Consider the following 26,540-nt stretch of genomic DNA (forward strand, 5'->3'; position numbering starts at 1 on the left):
ACACACACAAAAAACACCCAGGTTAAGTTATCAGTCCATCACAGGGTACACACACTTGAGGCAATTGTAATTATTCAGTTATTTAACTATCTGACTTGCTGTATTTACAATCATGGGGAAAAACACCCATCTTCATTACTTTATTTATATTTATTATAGCCTAAACAACCCTCTGACAGTAGACTGGTGAAATTGGTTAAAGAGGGCTTTATAACCCAAGAGGATAATGCTTCCGTGAGGTTGTGGCTGATGTAAACACACACCCAAGTGTTCTGGTTTTATAGAGGTACTTCTCGATAATAAACTAATCATGTGTTTGTATTTTGATTAGTAAAACCAGGCTGTTTCAGTCCTCTAGTGGCCTTTCTTGGTGGAAAGTTGAAATGTTTGGTCTTTTTTCATTGTCAATTAGTCCAGAAGCAAAGGTATAGTATATCTCTACTATACTTAAAAGTTTTTTAATTAGTGATTAAAACCTGGTTGCTAAGTGCTCTAATAAAGTGTTTAAATCTGTTGAATTTTTGTTGTTGCCTAGAGTTAATTGTTATATTTTTATGTAGAAGTTAGTAAGAACCACACGATTGTTATTAGGCTGTTATAAACATAGAACTGATGTGTGTAATGTGTTCCCCCATGACTGTATCTTTTTGACCTAGCAAACTTTCAAAAAATCATAATAAACATACACCGATCAGCCATAACATTAAAACCACCTCCTTGTTTCTACACACACTGTCCATTTTATCTGTTTCTCTACATACTGTTTTAACCTGCTTTCACTCTGTTCTTCAATGGTCAGGACCCCCACAGGACCACCACAGAGCAGGTGTTATTTAGGTGGTGGATCATTCTCAGCACTGCAGTGACACTGACATGGTGGTGATGTGTTAGTGTGTTGTGCTGGTATGAGTGGATCAGACACAGCAGTGCTGCTGGAGTTTTTAAACACCTCACTGTCACTGCTGGACTGAGAATAGTCCACCAACCAAAAATATCCAGCCAACAGCGCCCCGTGGGCAGCGTCCTGTGACCACTGATGAAGGTCTAGAAGATGACCGACTCAAACAGCAGCAATAGATGAGCGATCGTCTCTGCCTTTACATTAACAAGGTGGACCAACTAGGTAGGAGTGTCTAGTAGAGTGGACAGGGTATTTAAAAACTCCAGCAGCACTGCTATGTCTGATCCACTCATACCAGCACAACACACACTAACACACTACCACCATGTCAGTGTCACTGCAGTGCTGAGAATGATCCACCACCTAAATAATACCTGCTCTGTGGGGGTCCTGTGGGGGTCCTGACCATTGAAGAACAGGGTGAAAGCAGGGTAAAAAAAGTATGTAGAGAAACAGATACAATGGACAGTGAGTGTAGAAAGAAGGAGGTGGTTTTAATGTTATGGCTGATTGGTGTATAAAGTACTGGAACCATGAGTGGAACAGTTCAGTATACAGATCAGCATGATTCAGCATGCAGCACAATCACAGAGCCTAGGTGATGTTCCCCTGAGATGTCGCTTCTGCCTTACTGATGCAGGACTGAATAAAAAATAAACAGTTTTTCTCCTTCTCTGTGCATTCCTCTAGTCATGTGGCCCAGCTGATCTGAGTCACAAGCTGGTGGAGAGAAACAGATAAAGAGTAAGAAAGGCAGATGGAATGAAGAGTGAAAGGAGGGGAGGGATCGTCACTAAGGTGTCAGAAAGCACAAAGTAGGAAGTAAGGTCAGCGATGAGCTGCGGGGAGAAAGCGAAAGCGCGCAGGATTCGTTGAGCCAGGCAACTGAGGCAATGAGAAAACAGCAAGAGCTTAAGAACCAGACAGGTGAGTCCTGACAGCCTGACAGAAGTGGGAGACCCCGTGTTAGAAAAAATAACCCAGACTTAGTTACGGTAGGATCATGTGAAAGAAGAACAAGTTCTCTGCAAGAGTAAAGGATGGACTAGTCCTTCCTTCACACATCAGTAATAAAATGTGAGCTTCATCACTCGCAGACTAACTGAGTTCCAGAGTGGGAGCGAGAGAGGAGCTGAAGAATCACACCACTCAAATCTATCTGCAAATGTGATTTTCTCTTCCTGTCACCAGCTTCATCGTTCGCAGACTGAGGGTGTTGGAGGGTGTCGGGCATATGGTGCTGTGTTAAAATCTTCATCTGCAGTCCAGTAAGTACAAACTATTCTTTCTTCTTCTTCACTGTTTCTGAGCACTTTCTAAAAAGGCAGGGTTACAGTTTAAAACCAGTATGATAACTGGAAACTTTGGGGAACTTACTGTGCCATTCCGGTTGACCAATCAAAATACCAGTGGGTCCGGCTTCAGCACGTGTGTGCTCATTAATACAGAGTAATAATAGCATTAAAACACATTAGTGAGAGTTAAAACAACCCCTGAGACAGGGCATAATGGTGCTTGGTGGGTTCCTCTCCGTGCATGATACGGATCTCCACATGAACCCACCTCTTGCAGGTGAAAAGAAGAGGCCTGCAACTACTGCAAACGTGTCAGAGTCGTCACACTACTCCTCCTCAGTGTGTAGCAGTTCAGCAAAATACATTCAGGTATTAAACACGACTAGATTGGGAGGAAACTGGGAAGGAAATGCATTAAAACAATCTTGTGTTTGTGGGAATCCACAAGCAGAAAAACAGAACGTGGTTTTAATAGTCGAGAATGTCTAAGAATCGCAGTGTCACTTGTTCTAGACGAATATATGAAAGAGAGACGCAAAAACTAGTTGAGAAATGTGTTGTTTTGCTGGGTAGCTGCACGGCTCTTTATGTAACTGAAAAAAAAAATGGCTTGGCTGATGCTTCCTGTTTTAGTCTGAACATAAATAGCGAAGCTAAGCTGCAACTACGACACCCTCGGGTCACTTTGTTCAAAATTAGTTTTAAAGCGAACATATGTTTAATTTCTAATGAATTATTTTACCATATTTTAGTATATTTATATGAGCATATAATCTAATTTTAGATTAGAGTTTTACATTGTTTAGATCTTCTTTAGAGAGAACTGCTCCCTAAAGTGCAAAGGAAACTGTAGATGCACTGCATAAAGTATGCAAAATACACTGATCAGGCCTAACATTATGACCTCCTTGTTTCTACACTCACTGTCCATGTTATCAGCTCCACTTACCATATAGAAGCACTTTGTAGTTCTACAATTACTGACTGTAGTCCATCTGTTTCTCTACATGCTTTGTTAGCCACCTTTCATGCTGTTCTTCAATGATCAGGACCCCCACAGGACCACCACTGAGCAGGTATTATTTAGGTGGTGGATCATTCTCAACTGAACTGGGAGCTGATGGCAAAAAACAAAATTGTAAGCACTGTGATTTGTACTGTAGATGAGTGTCAGACCCCAAGTGTCCCGGAAGTTCCGGGAGTCTCCCGCATATACATAGCGGCTCCCTGATGCCCGCGAGTCAGATAAAATCTCCCGGAATCTAGAACGAGCAGCCAAGAGCGCACACACACACGCACACACGCGCATGCAGGCGACACAGACTTTTTCCCCATCGTGTATTAAATCTGTTATCTGATATACGATCTAGTGCACTATGTAGGGAACATAAATTTATGATCGAATATACAATCTAGTGCACTATGTAGGGAACATAATGAATTATGTAATACACTAAAAGCATTAAAGCAGCTTTGAACAAATAAAAACTGAATGAAATGCCTGTCGGGCGGCATGGTGGCGCAGCGGGTAGCCTGGGTTCGATTACCTTTGCTGGGCGGCCAGAGTTCTTTCTGTGTGTCCACTAGGTTTCCTCCCACAAGTCTAAAAATGTGCAGTCAAGCCAATTAGAGCTGCTAGAATGATTAAATGAATTAATAAATGAATAAATTATTTGCCTATTTGTAAAATCATTCATTTGAAGATTAGCTTTGTGTACTAAGAGTGTTGTTGTTTTGCTTGTGTTATAACTGAAAACGCTTCAGGGTTTTGGGAGACTGTGTTCTTTTCTGTTTACAGCCCTCTCTTACAAGACATTCTGTAAGGAGATCAGGCCTGTCCATACAGAACGAGGAAACTAAGAAGATATGACACACGCAGCGGCGTTATTCTGAGTTGTTTGTAAATTTGGTTTATTTTTATTAGAAATAAATGATGTTAAAGGCCGACTGAGCGAGCGACTCTCATTTCTCATCCTCAGTCTATTCAGATCGCACGCAGACGGATCATATGATTATGATCATGATTAGATCAGTTTAGATGATATTTAACTTCCTCCAGGCGGTGATGTGTGCTCGTCCGGTCTTGTTTTTACATCCTGCTGTTCACACCTCAGCTACAGATTCTACAACAGCTTCTCAGTAAAGGTCTGAACCACACAGAGCAGCAAAATGTGTAGTCCTAATATTTTCTCTTTCAATAAATCTAATCTACAAACAAAAGGGCAATTAGATTCTGCATGAAGTCACCATAAACTATATAAAATAATTATTAATTATAGGTTAGACCCATCACACAAATATTTAAGCTCCATAGTACTCAATCAGATGCAGAACCTACTGACATTCAACACTACGGTGCAGCTATAGGGAGTTTATGAGACACCTTTTTAACAATTAGATGAATTACACTGATAGCCGTTTGTCCTCCTTTAGCATGGACGAGGGGGCTTCTCAGAGCATCGATGAGAGGACGGATCCTGGACCTGAACCCTGGATCTCTTCAGAAACCACTTCAGCAAGCAGAGCGAGCGCATGGAGCAACGGTATGTTACACAGGGTCCCGTCACTATTTCCTAACGCTAAACTGCAAGATCTGTAGCAATAACCAGCCGTTAACAGTTACACTACTGGTTTCATTCATTGTTGAAGTCTGAAGAACACATTTCTGTGGAACCACTCAAGAAAAGTTTGAAAGCTCGTCTTAGTTCAGACGAAATATAACTGTACACAATTTCCCACTCATCTGAATTGTAGTAGAACTCCAATCGCTTGTTTATTCTCTCCTTTTAGTTTGAATTCATTTTGTGTATACAGTTGACCCTTGACTTATGAATTTAATCGGTTCTGAAGGGCTGTTCTTAAGTCAAAACGTTCGTTAGTTAAACCTTTTTTTCCCATAAGAAATAATGTAAACAGAATTAATCTGTGCCAGACCCCCAAACCCCCTCTTACCCCTAACCTCTCTAATGTCTTAAATGCTCTTTTTTGTTATAAATACAAGAATATTTTCCCTTAAATCTTAAATTATAGCATAGATAATACTGTAATGAACAATAATAAACAACATTACACAGTAGTACTGTACGTAAAAACACACACACCACATTTCAGTACAGAACAACAGCAAATAGTGATTTGTTCATTTTCTCACCACTAAGCTTCCTCTGCACCTTCTTTGGGAACATTTTAATATTGATTTTTACAAAATATAAAGAAAACACCGGAAAAACACCGTCCGCTGTCCAAATGTCCGCTCACCTATATATACAGTGTATCACAAAAGTGAGTACACCCCTCACATTTCTGCAAATATTTTATTATATCTTTTCATGGGACAACACTATAGAAATAAAACTTGGATATAACTTGGAGTAGTCAGTGTACAGCTTGTATAGCAGTGTAGATTTACTGTCCTCTGAAAATAACTCAACACACAGCCATTAATGTCTAAATGGCTGGCAACATAAGTGAGTACACCCCACAGTGAACATGTCCAAATTGTGCCCAAAGTGTCAATATTTTGTGTGACCACCATTATTATCCAGCACTGCCTTAACCCTCCTGGGCATGGAGTTCACCAGAGCTGCACAGGTTGCTACTGGAATCCTCTTCCACTCCTCCATGATGACATCACAGAGCTGGTGGATGTTAGACACCTTGAACTCCTCCACCTTCCACTTGAGGATGCGCCACAGGTGCTCAATTGGGTTTAGTCCATCACCTTTACCTTCAGCTTCCTCAGCAAGGCAGTTGTCATCTTGGAGGTTGTGTTTGGGGTCATTATCCTGTTGGAAAACTGCCATGAGGCCCAGTTTTCGAAGGGAGGGGATCATGCTCTGTTTCAGAATGTCACAGTACATGTTGGAATTCATGTTTCCCTCAATGAACTGCAGCTCCCCAGTGCCAGCAACACTCATGCAGCCCAAGACCATGATGCTACCACCACCATGCTTGACTGTAGGCAAGATACAGTTGTCTTGGTACTTCTCACCAGGGCGCCGCCACACATGCTGGACACCATCTGAGCCAAACAAGTTTATGTTGGTCTCGTCAGACCACAGGGCATTCCAGTAATCCATGTTCTTGGACTGCTTGTCTTCAGCAAACTGTTTGCGGGCTTTCTTGTGCGTCAGCTTCCTTCTGGGATGACGACCATGCAGACCGAGTTGATGCAGTGTGCGGCGTATGGTCTGAGCACTGACAGGCTGACCTCCCACGTCTTCAACCTCTGCAGCAATGCTGGCAGCACTCATGTGTCTATTTTTTAAAGCCAACCTCTGGATATGACGCCGAACACGTGGACTCAACTTCTTTGGTCGACCCTGGCGAAGCCTGTTCCGAGTGGAACCTGTCCTGGAAAACCGCTGTATGACCTTGGCCACCATGCTGTAGCTCAGTTTCAGGGTGTTAGCAATCTTCTTATAGCCCAGGCCATCTTTGTGGAGAGCAACAATTCTATTTCTCACATCCTCAGAGAGTTCTTTGCCATGAGGTGCCATGTTGAATATCCAGTGGTCAGTATGAGAGAATTGTACCCAAAACACCAAATTTAACAGCCCTGCTCCCCATTTACACCTGGGACCTTGACACATGACACCAGGGAGGGACAACGACACATTTGGGCACAATTTGGACATGTTCACTGTGGGGTGTACTCACTTATGTTGCCAGCTATTTAGACATTAATGGCTGTGTGTTGAGTTATTTTCAGAAGACAGTAAATCTACACTGCTATACAAGCTGTACACTGACTACTCTAAGTTATATCCAAGTTTCATGTCTATAGTGTTGTCCCATGAAAAGATATAATGAAATATTTGCAGAAATGTGAGGGGTGTACTCACTTTTGTGATACACTGTATATATACAGTATATATATATATAGAGAGAGAGAGAGAGGTGGTCTGAGTCAACTTGTTCGTGACGTCACATGTTTCGCGAATTTCTGTTCGTAATCCGAAATTTGTTCGTACGTTAAGTTGAAAAAGATCGTTCGTAACCTGAAATGTTCGTATGGTAAACCGTTCGTAACTCAAGGGTCTACAGTATCTGATTTGTGTAAATTCCATTCATTCAAAATTATTCTCCAGGCCACTCAAGGAGGACGGGGGTCCCTGCTGAGTCTGGTTCCTCTCCTGTAATTTCAAGGGAGTTTTTACTTGCCACTGTCACCCTTGACTTGCTCAACAGGGGTTGTTGGTCTGTCAGTCCTGGATCCTGTAACGTTGCTTTGAGACGATGTCTACTGGAAAAATGTCTATCGCTATAGAAATAAATTTGACTTGACTTGACCAGTTGATCAATCAAAATGTCTGACCTTTGCTTCTTTGGTTTTGCAGTAGACGTGCTCAGCCACCGGATTATCCAATGATGACACACCTAGCTCCGAACAATTGTCTATTTTTATGTAAACACCTTAACAAAAGCAAAAGAACGGGCTGTTGTGCAGATGCAGTACAGCTAAGGTCAAAGCTTTACTTTCGTTTTGAAGGATCATGTGTGTCATAGCAGTCATTTAAGGGCAGAAAAATACGTCCAACAAATAAGATGATAGTTTTAGTGGTGTAGAAAGCTCTAGAATTAAATAAAATAGGGCTTGTTCGTCTGCACCCAATATGTACAGTAAACAGAACTGTGATCTTTTGCCGAGGCTTAATTTACATTTTAGGCATTTAGCGGACGCTTTTATCCAAAGCGACTTACAGTGTACAGTCTAAGCATCTGAGGGTTAAGAGCCTTGCTCAAGGGCCCAATATTGGCAACCTGGCAGAGGTGGAGCTTGAACCAGCAACCTTACTAACCTTACTAACCTACTAGTTCAGTAGCTAAACCGCTAGGCTACAACTTTCCCTAATGGGTAATTGCAGTCTCATTTGCATTTACATTTGTGCATTTATCCAAACCAACGTACAGTTATGACCAAATACAGTTTGAGCAATTAAGGGATAAGGGCCTTGCTCAGGGGTCCAATGGTGGCAACCTGGTGGTGAGGCTTGAACCTGCAACCTTCTGATCACTAGTCCATTACCTTAACCACTGAGCCGCCACTGGCTGGAAAGAAACCCTGACTGAAAGATCAGATTCATGACTTCAGTCTAAGGTGACACCTTAGGTTTTCTTCCTGACCTTGGCAGAGACGACTGTTCCATATAGTCTAAAAAACTGTGTATAACTGATTTTTTCCTTGTAATGCTTGTAGGTTAGTCCAATTAGTCAAATCAAACTAGTCTTATGTAAGTGGAACTCACTCACTGTGGTCGATTATATACTCATGAGGACATTATAAAACACCGGCTAATTATGAACTTATAAAGAAACCACTTTTTTTGGACAAACAAGTTAATGTGTTGCGGAAATCATTAAAATCCCAAGCCTGCTACGACATACAGTCCTTTACGAGTGTGTGAACCTTTAACCTTGGCTGTAAGAAGGAAGGAATTCGTGCACGGTCATTAGTTTGGTACTGGATGTTTTGTTTTTAGTGCTACACGCTATTTTATATTATTTATTATGATATATTGTTAATGCTAATTAAGTTGATGATTGTGTGTGTGTGCATATTTATTAGGTCAGTGTGTGCTGGTTGTACCCGCTTCCTCTTTTTTATTCCCAAGCTTTGACCTGACGCTCTGCAGGGGGTTGCTGGAGAAAGAAGGCTTCCAGGTTTGTGCCCATTCGGTCTCTATTAAAAAAATAATCTCTGCAAACCACGAAAAGCCACAAAATTCATAACACATACATATTCCTTATCGTTTAACCTTGGCTGTAATTCTGCTGTGCATTATTAAATATGTACTGAATAATTCTTTATCTCCTCTAACTCAGATCCCTGTGGAGGATTTCGAGATTCCTCTCAGAAGTGCACTGGATCCCCCTTCCATCAGAAGATACCTGTTCTTTAATTCGTCCTTGTTTCATTTCATCTTGGCCCTAGTAAGATATTTTAATTTCATATTTAATCAACTGCTTTACCCTGCTCAGGGTGGCAGCGGGCCTGGTTTTACTGGGAAACACCCCGAACAGGGCTCATATCTAACACAGGGCTTCGACTACCCCACCCCAGACATGTCATGTAGTCTTGTAGTCATCACCTGTGTAGATGTCTGGCCCGCTGATAGCACCGCTGGGCTTCAAACCCAAATGTGGTGGGTTAGCGTAATAAGACCACTGCGCCACCTGAGCACCCTAAGATGTTTATTTGTATTTAATTTCATCTTATCAACCGCTTTATCCTGGTCAGGGTGGCAGCGGGTACAGTTTAACAGTTTTATTGGGACACACCTCGGACAGACAGGGATCAGATCTATCCAATACAGGGCTTCAAATACTCCACACCAGACGTGTCATGCCTGTGTAGATGTCTGGCCGGCCAATTGCACCTCTGTGCTTAAAACCCAAGTGTGATGGTTATTGAATTTCAACAACCGCTTTATTTATCCTGGTCAAGGTGGCAGCGGGCCTGGTTTTACTGGGAAACACATTGGCCGAGGTGCAAATCCATCACAGGGCTCAGACCAGCTGGGATTTGAACCCGAGAGCGATGGTGGGCTAGTGTAATAGATCGCTGCACCACCTGAGAGCCCTAAATAAAAATAAAGATGTTTATTTTTATTTCATTTCACTGGGAAACACCCTGGACGGGGCACAAATCCATCACAGGGATCAGGCCAGCTGATAGCACTGCTGGGGTTCAAACCCAATAGCACAAATGGGCCAGTAGACCCCTGAGCGCCCTGTAAGCTGTTTATAAAATGCTTAATGAAATTATTTCTTAAACAGAGTGAAAAATCAGGAGTTTGAAGTTGGAAAGTAAAGCGCCTGATATCCAGCCTGACAGATCTGACAGCTCTCTGCACTGCAATCAGAGCTGCTTCATTTATTTATTTATTCATGTCTGACTCTGTATAGACGTGTTGGTGCAGCAGAACTGTGAAAATAAATTCTAATCCCTCATTTTTGTTCTGTTTTGGGCAGATTATATACGTGGTGCTGTGGTGCGCCGTGTTCTCCAGCGTGCACCTTTACCTCAGGGAAAGCGCCGTGAACTTCTGGCTGCTCTGCCTGTGTGTGACACTGGTCACCATCTTCATCACCATTATCATCATCCTCGTTTTCTACTACAACAACAAAGAGGCAGGAAGCTTGTCTGATTTCTACCTGGCATCTACCGAAACAATCCAGACTGTTGAAGGGCACGGCAAACCAGCTGGCCAACTGGTCTACATCGAGCTGGCATTTATTAGTATTAGGGATGTAACGATGCACCACAAGACAGTTAAAAATCGTTGTACATGTGCCACGATTCGAATGGGTAATTTATGTAAAATTAATCGATATTAACTTTAAACAGCAGAGGGCGCTGGCGCTATTCACCTCGCCTGGTTGACGTCACTACAGGGTTGCCAGGTTCGGAATTTTACAGCTAAAAGTATTTATGTGAGGATACTTTCTTTATTTGTATTATTTGTATTATTTATTCCATTTCAGTTTTTTTTTACACAAAAAGGGAAATGTGCAGCATTGTTTTGCACAGTTTGTAAAATAGTTTTTTAAAGAAACAATAAAAGGAAACTTTGTCATAATTTGTCTTTAATTTCATTTTGTTTAAAAAATCGTATCATGAACCCAGTATCGTGAATCGCATCGCAGGTAGAATGTATCGTTACATCCCTAATTAATATTATAATTTTATTAGCAGCACACAATCATGCTTCAATGTGCAGGAACAGGTTTTACTATAATAGTATTTTTCATGTGTATTTAATCCCATAAAGACCCGTCTATCATATACACACCCATGCATCACATTACATAGCACATGTAAGACTCCTGAAGTAATATCAGGTGTGAATTTAGGAGGTAAGTTTGTTACAACAAAATCAGTAAAGCGTAATAATTTCTCTTCTGCTTGATGCTTGACGACGACATGACACTGAACTGCAGACTACACTAATCAGTAACTGACAGTGATTTAAATGGTGTGTTTTTTTATTGCAGATCAACATAAATACTGATGTACGACTGATGCAGGTGAACGAGCGTCTCGTCACACACAGCTTGCTGCTGGGGGTGGCAGACTGGATAGAGAAGTGCACTGGAAAAATGCAGGTACATGCAGGCGACACCAGAAAATGTTAAATAAACTGATGAAACGTCAAATTCGGCTACAAAATCTCTCTTTACGTGGTGATTATCATGTAATTGCAGCAGATTTTTACAGCTGCACATTCAAGCTGTGAATCTCCTGTTCTAGCACATCCTGAAGTTGCTCTGTTGGATTGAGATCTGGTGCCTAGAGAGGTTATTGAAGTATACAGGCATCGTTGTGAAGATAAATCATGCCAAATGTCATAATTAAAGCCCAACTAAACTCAAAGGAAAATGTGCTAAAATTTTACGGAATTTTAGCACCACATTTCACGGCAGTCATTAAATTACACTCATAAATTAAATTATAGAATATATGGAAGCTACAAAACACAGCACTACTACCTTAACACTTCAATGTAAACCTAGAACATCCAGCGCCGGTGCGAGGCTTCATGTTCTGTCTCAAATACGAAAATCCTCATCCTCGTCCACAGAATTGGTTGAGTTTTCCAAACTCAGTTACCCGAGTCGTGTTTTTAGCTGCTTTACACTTGGACACCTTGGACATTTTGACTTACCGATTGCTAACTGAATTGCCGTAGGATTGCTAGGACGCCTCATAGTGCAGATTAACTAGTTAACGTGAGGCACTTTTGAATTTCACAGCAAATGACATATTACATGGGAAAAGGCTCATTTCACAGTCCGTGACATGATTTTTTCGGTCGTGAATTAGGTAGGGCCTTATTTATAATGCACTGTTATCTTACCATATAAGATAATAAACTGTGGCTGTAAAAGAATGGACATGATGATAAATAATATTCAGATAGGCTGTGGCATTATTTGGTTTCTATCTGAAGGCCCAACGGACGCCAAGAAGACATTTCACATAGCATCACACCACCAGAAGCTGCTTGAACTGTTAATACAAGACCAGTTGGGTGGATAGATTCATGTTGTACATGACAAACTCTGATATCGTCATCATAAATCATGTGATTTTTGTTTCTCTTAGCTTTGCTGTGTGTTCTGGGATTTGGGTCCCTGCCTGCAAGCCCTAACTGAGACGCTAGAGGAGCTGGACTTGGTCAGGGATGAGATACAGGTACGCAGGCTCCTGTAACACCTACACCATGCAGTAAAATGTATATAAAGTTAAGACTAATGTTTATAATCTACTGAGAATCACAACCAGACTTTCTTTAATTCCCCTCCAGAACAAACTGAAGAAACGAATGTCCCACCTCGTTCTAATGGCCGAAGTCCGGATGTCCGAGGACGACGCTGGATCAGACGGAGCAGAACCTGATGAGGAGTGTCCGCTGCTGGTGGAGGGCGGAGAGAGGCGAACCTCATCGAGACAGAGAGACGAGTTTAAACTGACTCAGAGCTTCAGTCTGGTACCAGACCTGACCCTGTCCTGTCAGGTACACAAGAGCTGCACACCACATTTTATTACGGATTAGCATTTAAGTTAATTTACTTCACCTTAGTCATTTAAAGATTTGACTGGAAGACAAATATCCCTTAAAAGAATAAGGCCGGGCACTCGGGTGATGCAGCAGTAAATTAAGCTAACCTGCTACTGCTGGGATACAAGGTTCGAATCCCCAGCGGTAACTGGCTTTATACAACAGTTAGTTCCGACCTTACAATCTGATTGGTTGAGAAGCGTTCTAACCGTGCTGATATTTGTGATAACGGCCTTTTCACACCACAACTGTATTACTCCGCTGACGCGTTGCCAACTGCACAATGAATGGAATCTTTTAATTCTTAATTAATTTTATTTTTTTAGCTTTTTCTCCTTTTCCTTTCATCTTCGCTTATTATTTTATTCCAAACTAGCGTTACTTTGTAGTGTTAAACTATATGCCTTTTTTAGCCTACTGTGTTAAGGCAGGGTAGGGAATTTTTACCGTTGCATAGCAGCAACTCATTCGTTGTGAAACTACTTTTTGGTGGAAGGTATTGTCAATATTAAAGCATATTTAATATGAAATTCAGGGCTTCTTTGATTTATTTTCTTTATTTAATTTGTAAAAACTGTTGTATAATAGCAATAGAACACTTGAGGTCGTGTGTTATCGCGAATAACATCACGGCTGTAATGATCTACGGGACTCGCCTTCGGCTCGTGTCTGCGACCAAATCACAGCCGTGATTTCGTAATAACACACTCCCTCTCGTGTTCTATTGCTTAAATATCTGAGGGAGGGGGGGGGTGGCTGAGGATAGGCGTGATGGATTGGTGCCTCTCCATCGTTTATAATCCCCAGAGTGCTGTGCATGCTTTTTACACCAAGTCATTTGTGTATGTGTTTTTTTTCTTCAGACCATTGCCCACCAGCTTCTGATGATCTACAGCGCTGCCTACGTGAAACTGCTGATTTCGGAGGGCCTCCCTTGCGCCCCACGTCACCCCATAGACTCAGTGAGGAACCATTGCACAACTGCGTCGCTTTGCCTTTGTCAGTATGTACAGTACAAACTCCTAAAATAGAGAGACTTGACCTGGGAGTGCTTCAGATGCATTTCTGTCCAAATACTGATGTGCTGCATCGTGTACATAAATCCGAGCCTGGCTTTTATACTTCTTTGAAATGATAAATATATATTAATTTATTTCTTGTGTGTGGTGGGGTTAATAAAAAATAAAAGCATCAGTCTAATACAGGTCTTGTATAAGCATTCAGAAAGAAAAAGGACCAGCGGAGTTGCTGAGGATGTCAGCATGAATCAGACCGCGAGTCTGTGAATTTTTACAGACCTCCAAGGGTTCGAAACAGCTCACAACAACACAGCACAAGCGGCAGCGCATAAGAGCATTATGTAACCGGAAGACTGCACAATGTACTAAACAGCACAGGAAGGAAGGCGGTAAAATGTGTGCCAACTATTAACAAAAAGAAAGAGAGAGTAAAATGAAAAATGCACAGACACGAAAGGAGTCTAAACGACTGTAATACAGAATCGGAAACAGCACAGAGAATTATAGCTAAGCACAAAGAGGAAGGCAGTGCAGTGTAACGTAATGGCACAGAAAATGAGGAAGCACAGCATCTAATTACAGCAGGGTAATGGAGGATGGCATATGCGGCACAGCATAGCAACACAAAGCAGAAGGCAGCACAGCATCATGTGCAGATGGTAGCATTGAACCACAGAAAAGAAGACACAGAGTAACGCAATGCAGAACACGGCAAAAGAAATGAAGATGGCACAGGGTAAAAAAAAAGTGTGGCACAGGGCAGATGGCAGCACAACACAACAGAAAATTGGCAACACAGGGTGTAGTATTGCAGCACAGGGCAAGTAGCAGACACATCATAGCATAAAGCAATGCAGCACAGAGAAATCAGCAAAACAGCACAACATACAGACAGCACAAAGTAATTTAACCCAGATAAAATAAGAAATTAGTACAGAAAAAAGAAAATAGCAAAATAGCACAGATAAAAAAAGCACAGAGTAATGTAGCACAGAGAAAATAGCAGAATAACACAGATAAAGAAAGCACAGAGAAAATAGCAGAATAACACAGATAAAGAAAGCACAGAGTAATGTAACACAGATAAAAGTAGCAGAATAGCACAGATAAAGAAAGCACAGGGTAACAGCACAGAGAAATTAGCAGAACAGCACAACAAACACAGCAAAAAGTAATGTAACACAGAGAATAGCAGAATATCATAAATAACGTAAGCACAGGGTAATGTAGCACAGAGAAAGTAGCAGAATAACACACATAAAGAAAGCACAGGGTAATGTAGCACAGAGAAAATAGCAGAACAGCACAACAAACACAGCACAAAGTAATGTAACACAGAGAATAGCAGAATATCATAAATAAAGTAAGCACAGAGTAATGTAGCACAGTGAAAATAGCTTAATAGCACAGATAATGAAAGCACAGAGTAATGTAACCCAGATAAAATAACAGAATAGCACAGATAAAGAAAGCACAGGGTAACATAGCACAGATAAATTAGCAGAACAGCACAACAAACACAGCACAAAGTAATGTAACACAGAGAATAGCAGAATATCATACATGAAGTAAACACAGGATAATGTAGCACACAGAAAGTAGCAGAATAGCACAGATAAAGAAAGCACAGGGTAATGTAGCACAGAGAAAATAGCAGAACAGCACAAAACAGAGTAAGGAAATGTTTACTGAGGAAAATACATAGAACATCTGCCGATGTAACAGCACAGACAGAAAGAAGGAAGCAACGCAGCCTATCAGAAGCAAGAAGACTGCACAGTGCAATCATAAAACACACTGTAATGAGGAGGAAGGAAGAACACCATATGATGATGGAACACCGAGTACAGTGAAATCTCGGTACAAACAGCACATGCGCACAGTTAAAGACGCAGCGAACGTCTGGCCTGTGTTGCAGACGCCGAAGAGCACGATGGAGGGAGCAGTGTGAGGTCTGCTTAAACGATCACCGAGATGCTGAGTCTCTTCAGGGGGTTAAATGACCATCTGTGATCCGGCACAGTCTGGCTGGACCGGTTCTCCAGCGTAGCTCCGATTCCGCTGAAAGAAACCTGTTAGTCACATTTAAAAATAGAAAAGTGGCATTTAGGAGGTGGCACAGGGGGCATTAAATGGACTGGACAGTAAACGGTGGTAAAAATAACACAGTATAAGACTGTGTGAGAATACAGACAGTGCAATCTGTACTCACTGCTTTTGGGCCCTGTCTACACTAATATGGAACATTTTAGACCATTAAAAACACAGTCCAGGGTACATGGCCAACAACAGTTTGCAGTTTTTTTTCCTGTGTCCACATGGGTGTCCACCGGGTGCTCCGATTTTCTTCCACAAGTCCAAAGACATGCAGTCTGTCCAACTGGAGCTACAAAAAATGTGTATGTGCTGTGTGTGTGTGCTTGCCTGGTAATGGATTGGCGACCTATCCGGGGTGATTCCTGCCTTTCGCCCAATGAATCGGACCCACCACAACCCTGACCAGGATGCTTGTACTGGTGGTAGTATACACCGATCAGCCATAACATTAAAACCACCTTCTTGTTTCTACACTCACTGTCCATTTGATCAGCTCCACTTACCATACAGAAGCACTTTGTAGTTCTACAATTACTGACTGTAGTCCATCTGTTTCTCTACATACTTTTTCACCCTGTTCTTCAATGGTCAGGACCACCACAGAGCAGGTATTATTTAGGTGGTGGATCATTCTCAGCACTGCAGTGACACTGACATGGTGGTGGTGTGTTAGTGTGTGTTGTGCTGGTATGAGTGGATCAGACACAGCAGCGCTGCTGGAGTTTTTAAGCACCGTGTCCACTCACTGTCCACTCTATTAGACACTCCTACCCTAGTCGGTCCACCTTGTAGATGTGAAGTCAGAAACGATCGCTCATCTATTGCTGCTGTTTGAGTCGGTCATCTTCTAAACCTTCATCAGCGGTCACAGGACGCTGCCCACGGGGCGCTGTCGGCTGGATATTTTTGGTTGGTGGACTATTCTCAGTCCAGCAGTGACAGTGAGGTTTAAAAACTCCAGCAGCACCTGCTCTGTGGTGGTCCTGACCATTGAAGAACAGGGTGAAAGCAGGTTAAAAAAGTATGCAAAGAAACAGATGGACTACAGTCAGTAATTGTAGAACAGTGAGTGTAGAAACAAGGAGGTGGTTTTAATCGGTGTAAAAACAGATCCGTCTTTGTGTGAACACAGCCTTGGTGAAAACAGGGCATCTATAAATAGGCCGCCAGGAGAAGAAGAGAGAGGAATCGGGACAGGAAAGCAGAGATCTGCACCACAACCAGTTCCTGCGGTGCGTCTTTAATTGAAACGACAGAATTTATACACGTACAGCATTCATCAGTAGAATAAAGCTCAAAAACGACAGGTTACACAAGTCATCGAGCAGCTTCTCTACAAAAGCCATCAGTCACGTTTACAAGCTTCAGGACAACCAGCATCATAAAGGAGCAGAAACCACAGAGAACCATTTTTTCCCCAGCAAAGCTGAATGCAAAAATACAGAATCAGTTTTGTGACAGATTCATGAAGAGAAGCAAAATCACTGGAGTTCGTCTGGAGTAATTCAACCCGATAAAAAAAAAAGATTTAAATATTATTCATTTCATTGGTATAATATACTAAAATATCAATACAAACTATAATCGTCAGTGTTGTGCACAAAGAATTCTGATTTAAACTCGCCATTCTATTATACACAGTCAAAATGCTTAAATTGCTTTTTTACGTGTACAATAAATACATCGATGGATTTTTAGTTGCATTAGAGAGAAGACTTGCAAATACACGAAGCCTATCGATATCAAAATAGCAAATAGATAAGAGCACAAACGGGCCAGCTGTAAAATGAATAAAATGAATCACTTAAATCCTAAAAAGAAATCAAGAATTTGATCATTATTTAAGAACTCAGGTTCTGGCTGCCGTATAATCCACTACGTTCCCATTTGGAACGTGCAGCTTGTGAGCACCAACACTATGCAAAGTCCATATCAGTCCTTAAATAAAATTAAATCTCCCATAAAATCTGAGTAAATATAGGGGCGGTAAGAACATCCCAGATTTCAGCAGCTCTCCACAGGGACAAAGACAAAATCATCCATTCATTTTTATGAACGGCTTTATTCCGGTCTGAATCAGAAATCAGAAACGCCGGGCTTGAAGCCCTTATAGGCGATTGTTTATGTCCGAATGTTAATGGCAACAGAGCTCGCGCGGTAAATGCTGTGTAGTAAAAGCAGTACGCTGACTTCTGGTCTTGGATTTATTCTACAAAAACCTTATGCAAAGTGCACAAACGCTCTCAAAGTGCGAAACGCTTTCACGAGAAAAAAATTCCTGGTTTTTAATATCTAATACTTTCCTTCACGCTAGCGGGATTGATCAAACGTTTCATTATTTTAAAAAGACAAATGTAACCGTGGCGCTTTAGGTCCGTGTGTTGTGTGTAAGCTAGCAGCGCTTCTACTTTTGAAATACCACTAAGAAAGAAAGAGCACTGAGTATAAAAATGTAACATGCTTAGCTAAAAATGAGCCACACCGAGGCTGTGCAATCTAACGTGTATTCTCATCATCAGCAAGAGAACTATGGCTAAACATATTTATAAATATTTAAATAATGAACTAAATATACACGAATAAATAATCAATAAATAATGTATAATACATACATCATAAATCTGAGAGAATAACTAAAGTCCTTCCACACATGCATGATTATTTGGGTACCACTGTACCGCCATAGCTCACAAATTACCGTGTTTAAGCTTCATCATTACTGGTAAAAGTAACTCAGATGTTTTGAGTGCAAAATGTGCTTCATATTATTTATTACTAATAAGTCAAACTGATTCGTTTCTCCATCAGCAACGAGCTGCGTATTTACAAAACAAGACAATTCACCAGAATCTTACCAAACAATCTACATCTATTTACACAAGAAATCTACTCTTATGCTCCTCTCATGAGAGATCACAAATACACCGATCAGCCATAACATTATGACCACCTCCTTGTACTGTAGTCCATCTGTTTCTCTACATACTTTGTTAGCCTGCTTTCACCCTGTTCTTCAATGGTCAGAACATTCCCAGGACCACCACAGAGCAGGTATTATTTGGGTGGTGGATCATTCTCAGCACTGCAGTGACACTGACATGGTGGTGGTAAATAGATCCAGCCGACAGCGCCCCGTGGGCAGCGTCCTGTGACCACCGATGAAGGTCTAGAAGATGACCGACTCAGACAGCAGCGATAGATGAGCGATCGTCTCTGACTTCACATCTACGAGGTGGACCGACCAGGTAGGAGTGTCTAATAGAGTGGACACGGTGTTTAAAAACTCCAGCAGCGCTGCTGTGTCTGATCCACTCAAACCAGCGCGACACACACTGACACACCACCACCATGTCAGTGTCACTGCAGTGCTGAGAATCATCCACCACCTAAATAATACCTGCTCTGTGGGTGGTCCTGACCATTGAAGAACAGCATGAATGGGGGCTAACAAAGCATGCAGAGAAACAGATGGACTACAGTCAGTAATTGTAGAACTATATGGTAAGTGGAGCTGATAACATGGACAGTGAGGGTAGAAACAACGAGGCGGTTTTAATGTTATGGCTGATCGGTGTATATTTTTGGCAAATCTGAGCAATATTATTTGATCTAATAAGAAACTACAAACAGCAGATTATTTTACTTAAACCTGACCTCACAGTCAATATTAAGCCTTTTAATTAAGATCTTATTTCTAATGTACACCATTGTAAAATCTAAACCGGAAATGCACGAATCATAGACGGAACGCACTGAACGCAAACACAATATGTACACGCCGTGACCTATATGTATATGTGAGAAGTTTGGTTTGTTGTTTGTAGATTAGTGTGTGTGCATGTGTGTGTGTGTGTTTTGTTCCGTGTTCCCCACAGGTACGGCTCCACCCCTCTTCGATACTGACTGGTTTAACGCATGCCTGTAAACTGATATAAGAAAGGATTCTGGTGATAATAAAGTGAACGAGGTGTGAAGCAGAGAATGCTGCTACGGGCACAGCGCTTGGCCGTACCGCCTCCGGTCCCGGCGCCGCAGACCTACGGGTCCCACTCTTCGTTGTGGTGCTGCGAGGCGATGATGATCACCACGGTGAGGATGGTGCAGAGCACGATGGAGGCGATGCCCACGGCCAGGCTGATGAAGGAGAAATTACGCGCCTCGCGAGATGCGATTTCCGCTGACACCATGTCGCCTCTAGAGATCGCTGTACGTACCTAAAGCGGATGAAACGGGGGGTTATTGGGGATTTGGAAGAAGCTACGTTTTCCTCCCTACATTTCTAAAGCAGGAGCAATTGGGTCATTCCTACAATTCGGTGCCTTTTGTGTCCCCTAAACACAATGTTTTCTACCCCCCAAAATAAAACGACTGTATACATACTGTTTTTATCTGTTAGATAGCAGAGGTTTTCCCATGATCCCCAGTGCTGTACATTCTGATTTAGTGATGATATATGAGGTTTAATCATGAAAATATCTCAGTCTTTCAATACTGTTTAAAAGCTTTTGATTAAGTTCCTCTAAACCCTGGATTTATTTTCTTCATGAGTTTGATTTTATTGCTGATTATGAGGGTTTTTCACACGTCCCTCAGGTTTCTGTCCACCCTGTTATCTCTTACCACTGTCTCGTAAAATGAAGAGCTGTTTTACATCCTGACATCATTTCCTGGCTTTCACATGATCGTTTTGGAGGGAAAACAGCTGTGGAAGATGAGCGGCTCATTAAACTCCTCATGTTAATGTTGTTTTTTCCACATTTTATCCTAAAAGTCTTATATGGTCAACCATGACATCCTGTCCACCCTGTTATCGGATATATGAGAAAAAGCAACACGATCTGATCATTTTAAAAATTATCACATGAATTCACTTTTATGCTAGCATGGTTTTGCTCACTCGCTAGCTAATGGCTAATTTTATGTCAGAATTAGAGATGGACCGATCGGGTTTTTTGGCATCGATTGCGATCTCCGATCTCCTTTCAGGGCAATCGGCCGATAGTCGATTTCGATCGGGGGGGGGGGGGGGGGGGGGGATGACATGCAATTTTTAGCGCAAAATCAGCAGTAAATAATAAAGTATCCAAACAATTATTTTTTTCACCCACAGGAGACATATCTTATTAGTCTAACTGACCACACACACACACACACACACACACACACACACACACACACACACACAGGTTTAATGTTATCCAGTTTAGTCTGAAAAAAACTTAAAAGATAAACCGAAAGCAACAGCGTGTGTGTGTTTCTTTAAAAAAACGCTTTGTTCACAGTGTCGCTTTAAATGATTCTGATTCAGGAGTCGAATGTGACGCGTAAGTTTCTCTCTCCGTTTTTACTGTTATTAATAAATGCTGTGGTTTTAAATAAACACCAGCTACTACACAACATTTTGTGTGACTTTCTTACATTAAAAAGCTTAATTAAAAAGCTTAATTAAACCGCTATTAACACAGAGCGGTCACCGAGTCAGACTCGTTCCGTCTGTGGAGCTAAAAGTTCTGATTACCCTAAAAGTTTAGCAGATGATCCTGAACTAACGAATTTGGTAATGAATAAACTTTTGCCTCTGATTGGCTCTGTAACGTTTTCTGTTCTCATTTACATCAAAAGCAAGAACCACTTACGATTTACCAAACTGAACACGAGTTTGAATAATGTGCTGATAGAATCGGCTCAGATGTGACCGGGTTGTATTATCTTTTTAAAGTAAATATTTCAGTCAGCAAAATTGCATCGTATGTATGATGCACAACGTTAATGATGTTATTTTAGGTCATGAAGAGCTTTCATGATGGTTTCTGTATGATGGTTGATGAATGGTGATGTGATGGTTCGTGTTTTGTAGCGCAAAGTCTGGATCAATTCACTGAGCTGTTAACTTAACGTGATCTTTATATATCAAGTGATCGGATCGGCTACATTTGGGAAATATCGTCCGATCGTCGATAGCATATTTTGATTGAAAATCGGCCGATATCGATTGAAAGTCGATCGATCGTCCCATCTCTAGTCAGAATGTCCACCCTGTTATGATCCACCTTTGAAGAACGGTCTTAAGTGCAGCTGAAAGACAGAAACACGACGGTTCTGCATTTGTCCGTAACAGGGTGGACATCCTGGGTCAGAGACTGCATAAAAATGTTTGAATAAAACCTAGTTTGATCTCCCATGACTATTCTGGTCTCTGCTCCGAATGTAAACAGGAAAAGGGGACATATTTACACTGTTTTTGGTCATGTGACAAGATACATCCTTTTTGGAAGGGGGTGCATCGTGAACTTGAGAAAATATTGAAGGTCCAGTTAACCTTTTGTCCTGCTCTTTTCTGCTGAACTATGATACAGACATTTATTTTTCATTTTAGTATCTCTTGCTAAGAAATGTATTTTACTCTTATGGTCAACTCCTCAAGTTCCATCTGCTAGTTTCTGGCTAAACCAGGCTACAACAGTGCTTCCACTGGAGCAACTGACATATAACTTGCATCGGAAAACACATAGATTCTGGCAGATTTGGCAACTGTTGATGTCCTATCTTAAATGGTCTTAAACTGCTAATCTTATTCATCCATTCTATTATTTAGTTTAGTTTTTTTTTGCTGTGCCATGTACTGTATATTGGTAATTATTAGCCTGTATGTCCAAAGATAACTGTACTTGTGAACCTGACTTTATGTGCAAATAAAATAATTAAATAAAAAATAACCCTACAGTTTGTGTAAACTGTAAACATAGTTTATTTATTCGTCTTTAAAATGTTTTATTTTATTTATCTTATTTACACTTGTATACAGAGGACTCTCCGTTTTCCGCGATCTTTCTTGTTTCTTATTCCGCTTTGAACGCCTACGCAGCTCCAGTTGCATTATGGGATACATTAGCGGACCACAAGTGTGCATCGCTTGCATACTCGAACATGACTGCCGCCGCTCAGGTGGCGCAGCGGTGAAAAGAGACGCGCTGCAACCGGGGCTGGATTCTGAGAAGCGTGGTATCGAATCCAGCCTTGCTTTACCGGTTCGAAGCCGAGTGGCTATATGAGCAACGATTGGCCGGTCGCTCATGTGGGGGGGTGGGACAAAGGACCGGATGTGGGTCTCTCTCTGTCAGAATGCGATCGCGTTCTCTGCCGGCCGATTGGAGGCGCTTGCACAGGGATGGGAGGGGGTGCCCTTAGGGTGTGTCTCTCCGCATGCGACGCTAGGTGGCGCCAAACTCGTCGATGTGTGGGTGGCAAAGATGCATCTGGCTGCTGCTCGTGTTTCGGAGGGGATACGGGTTAGCTTCCATCGCCTCCGTCAGGGCGGGGTTCGGCATAGACAGAGAGGAAGCACGATGCTAATTGAACGATTGGATGCGCTAAAAAGGGGAGAAAAAGGGGTAAAAATTTACCCGGTCATCCGGGTACTTCTCGTGTACCTCTTTGTGTATACTATGTATTCGGACATACTAACCGCTCTTGCGTCCTTATTTCACGTACTATTGAGTATGGAAGTATGCGATTTCGAACGCAGTCCCTGTTTCATTTTCAAGAAGTTTTAAAGTCCAAAAGGCACCAAATCCCAGGAATGACCCAATTAGTCATTTGGATGTTTTAAATTGATTTAAAAAAATAAATCATCAAGGATAATTATTACGAAGACAAATTTGACCTGACACAGACAGTGTAACAGTAAACAAGCAGCATGTTTGTGTCTATTTCGTTTGCCCATGCTGGTGTAAAATGAAACCATACAAACAAAAGATATGAGTTAGTTCCCATCGATACAGATACACGGACCTAAAGAGAAGTAAACTACAAATGTCTAAGCTTCTGAGATCTGAATGTTCTGTCTGATGGTAATTTGGTAGGTAGCTAGGTACTGGCGCTTCAGTTGACCCGAATTCTCACCAGGTTCCTTCCAGATTCATGAGTCTATTAATATGCCTGGCAAAGCAACACAGAATATTTCACATTCGTCATTCATTTCTCTGATTCATATTCATAAGGATTCAGCACACTGCTCATTAACGCTGGCCCACCTGTATGGCTTTGATGATGGCGATGATGCCTGTGGGCCAAAAGCAGCAGATGGTGGTGAGCACGGCGATGGGCAGGTAGTCATGAGGCGGTCGTCGTGGCTCCATCAAAGCGACCCCGGTGGGCATTTGCATTGGCATCTGCCCTGGGGCTATGTTCGCATGGGGCGTGCCATTAGGCAGGTAAGCCTGGCCCTGCTAGAGATAAAGAGAGCGGGTGGTTAGACATGTAAAAGATGGAGTCCGAATGTCTGTGTCCGCTATTAATGACTTACCCCTGTTCCAATCGGATATACAGGTACATAAGCAGCACAGGGCTGAAGCTGGAGCGGGTATCCTAGTTGCAGATAACCCATGGGAGGATGAGGCACGGAACCTCCAGGCCCTTGTGTCTGGACCGAGTAGCCGTTGTTGCCTGCCTGATGACCGAGGGTTCCACTGGGGTACGGGGTGTCCTGTAAATACCCATCTGAACCAGGGGGCGGAGGAGGAGGGGGGTAGCTGGGTTGAGGTCCGTAGCTGGGTTGAGGTCCGTATCCGGTCTGAGGAGGGTGTGGGGGCATGTTGGGGTCCTGAGAAGGCAAGTAAGGTGGGGGAGCCATTTGGCTGATTGGTTGAGTCATGGTCTGCCTTCCTGGCGCTTCGTCAAGACCTGCAGTCAGACAGAAATGAGAAAGACGACTGAAATGACTTTAAAATGTGAATGACGTTTTAAAACATGGAATTTAATCGGATTGTCTTTGTCAAATGTATTGGTTTGAACTGTTGGCCACAGACCTACACTGGTCTAATGCTGCTGGTCTATTTATTTCAAAAAATAAATATTGTAATACCAATGTCATTGCAATAGTATCGTACATTCTTTGATAAAATTGATTTTAAAGCTCATTTACTCAGTACAAGTCAATGTCAGTGAGCTCAATGCACATGTCAATAATCTAGGCCTGTACAGAATATTGACTTCATCAGTGTTTCTATGTGTGTGAATTCGGAATACTTGAGGACAGGCCGTTATGTAACCCTCACTATTATCACCAGAATAGAACTGTCACACAAAATATAACACAACAGGGTAATTATTAGTTCAAGCTAAATAAATGAAACACCGGATGTAAGGGTGGGCAACACAGTCATTGTTCAGTCATTGACTTATCACACAGACTTATAATGCAGCTGGCTGGTTGCATGTGTCTGAGGAAGCATGTGCTAGTCCACATCCTCCCAGTTTGTTGGCTATTTGTGTATGAGGAGACACAAAAAGTGGGCATAAAACTGGCTAATGTCTAGGGTGCAAATTGATATAATTGGTAGTCCAATGGTTGTTTTCCTTTCTATACGTATTGTGATCTGTTCATATTTGTAAATAAGATACGCTTGGTTGGCCTACCGCCACTGAGCCTAGGCAGAGCCAGTGGCCTAGTCAGGACCCCTACAGACACAACTGGATGTGTCTTGGGTGGGGAGCTAGGCTGGGGATCACATATCTACCACTGCAACAGTGACTCCTACTGTTAGTCTAGTCATGGTGGTGTAGAAATACAGACAGCATGGCGGTGGAATGGTGGAGCTGAAAGCTGACCCATGTCTGAGCCTGCATCCCTCCTTGACGCAAATACAATGGGAAATTGGATATACCCAAATACAGTATCATTTTGCTTCAATCCCTAGTAAAGAAAATTCAGATATGATAAGAGGACATTAGTACTGGACAGGTCTGGGCTGACAGAGCTTTGGTAATAAACATGGAAATGAGAAGGTGCATCCCTAGTTAATTCTTAATATTGGTCTCCATTCTTTCATAAAGGTCATATGAAACAGGACATGACACATTTGGGCTAAACCGTGTGCAGGTACCCAGAGTGAGACACGGTGCAACTCAATACCAGTTCAAAAATCCCAGTTTGTGATGAAGGTGACACAGCCATAAATAATTACACCCTAAACACTGATGCCATATATATATATATATATATATATCAGCACTGAATGGTGTGAAGACACCATTATTCCATGTTCTATGTAGTGTGCTTATGTAGGGTGTGCAGAGCCATTTGGGATTGAGCAGGGTTTATCTTTTTTCCAGGATTTTCTCGTTTTTCCATTTAATATTGGTTGTAAAATGGTGCAAAAAAGAAAATGTATTGTAAATATATTTATTTAGCTGAAAGACTGACATTGTGAAGCATGTTAGACCAAAATGCAGAGAATAATTCCAATTTAATTTAGGTCCAGACGACAATACAGCTTGAGAAAAAGACGCAGCTGATCAGTACTTTGATCATTTCTTAATGAGCAAATTATTTTCAATAAAATCAACCAACAAACTCCTAATTATAAAGATAATTAAGAGTATCATCTCCAAAACCCCCAATATTAAACGATTCTTACCGTGTTTCCCTGACGACATCTCGTTTGACAGTTGGTACGGCGAAGTGTCGGTTAGAAATAAGCCCGTCCGCGCGCGTGCCCTTTGTTGAAATCAAATTCAAATTTAAATTTGAATGCTTGAACCGTTATAACGGTCGAATCCTCAGCGCTATTCCAGCATCTTCAGGTAAAACGAAGATTTTGATTCGCTTTTAATTGTTTTTAATCCTGTGTTTAATTTAGCAGATGTGCAGTGAGTGTGGCGT

At 41.8% G+C, this 26,540-nt stretch overlaps 2 protein-coding genes across 4 annotated transcripts; one reads left to right on the forward strand and one right to left on the reverse strand.

Moving 5' to 3' along the window:
* Window positions 1–1,742: 1,742 nt before the first annotated feature.
* On the forward strand, window positions 1,743–13,961 carry tmem268 (transmembrane protein 268). 2 transcript variants are annotated; one of them, XM_062989459.1, is made up of 10 exons: window positions 1,743–1,828; window positions 2,093–2,169; window positions 4,630–4,739; window positions 8,765–8,859; window positions 9,022–9,129; window positions 10,171–10,329; window positions 11,194–11,304; window positions 12,305–12,394; window positions 12,507–12,716; window positions 13,625–13,961. In XM_062989459.1, exons 3-10 carry the CDS (start codon window positions 4,631–4,633, stop codon window positions 13,790–13,792), a joined length of 1,050 nt encoding a protein of 349 aa, XP_062845529.1. In that variant the 5' UTR covers window positions 1,743–1,828; window positions 2,093–2,169; window position 4,630; the 3' UTR covers window positions 13,793–13,961. The 2 variants fall into 2 exon arrangements, with proteins under 2 accessions (XP_062845529.1, XP_062845536.1); XM_062989466.1 differs by lacking the exons at window positions 1,743–1,828; window positions 2,093–2,169 and adding an exon at window positions 4,261–4,341.
* Window positions 13,962–18,960: 4,999 nt separating this feature from the next.
* prrt1 (proline-rich transmembrane protein 1) lies at window positions 18,961–26,504 on the reverse strand. 2 transcript variants are annotated; one of them, XM_063009781.1, is made up of 4 exons: window positions 26,296–26,504; window positions 24,183–24,559; window positions 23,911–24,102; window positions 18,961–20,091 (listed from the first exon to the last, which is right to left on the reverse strand). In XM_063009781.1, the coding sequence occupies exons 1-4, from the start codon at window positions 26,312–26,314 to the stop codon at window positions 19,915–19,917; spliced, it is 765 nt and encodes a 254-aa protein (XP_062865851.1). In that variant the 5' UTR covers window positions 26,315–26,504; the 3' UTR covers window positions 18,961–19,914. The 2 variants fall into 2 exon arrangements, with proteins under 2 accessions (XP_062865851.1, XP_062865842.1); XM_063009772.1 differs by having other exon boundaries at window positions 23,911–24,105.
* Between the last annotated feature and the right edge of the window lie 36 nt (window positions 26,505–26,540).

This window comes from Trichomycterus rosablanca, chromosome 2 (genome assembly GCF_030014385.1).
Source record: "Trichomycterus rosablanca isolate fTriRos1 chromosome 2, fTriRos1.hap1, whole genome shotgun sequence".
Taxonomy (NCBI): Eukaryota; Metazoa; Chordata; class Actinopteri; order Siluriformes; family Trichomycteridae; genus Trichomycterus; species Trichomycterus rosablanca.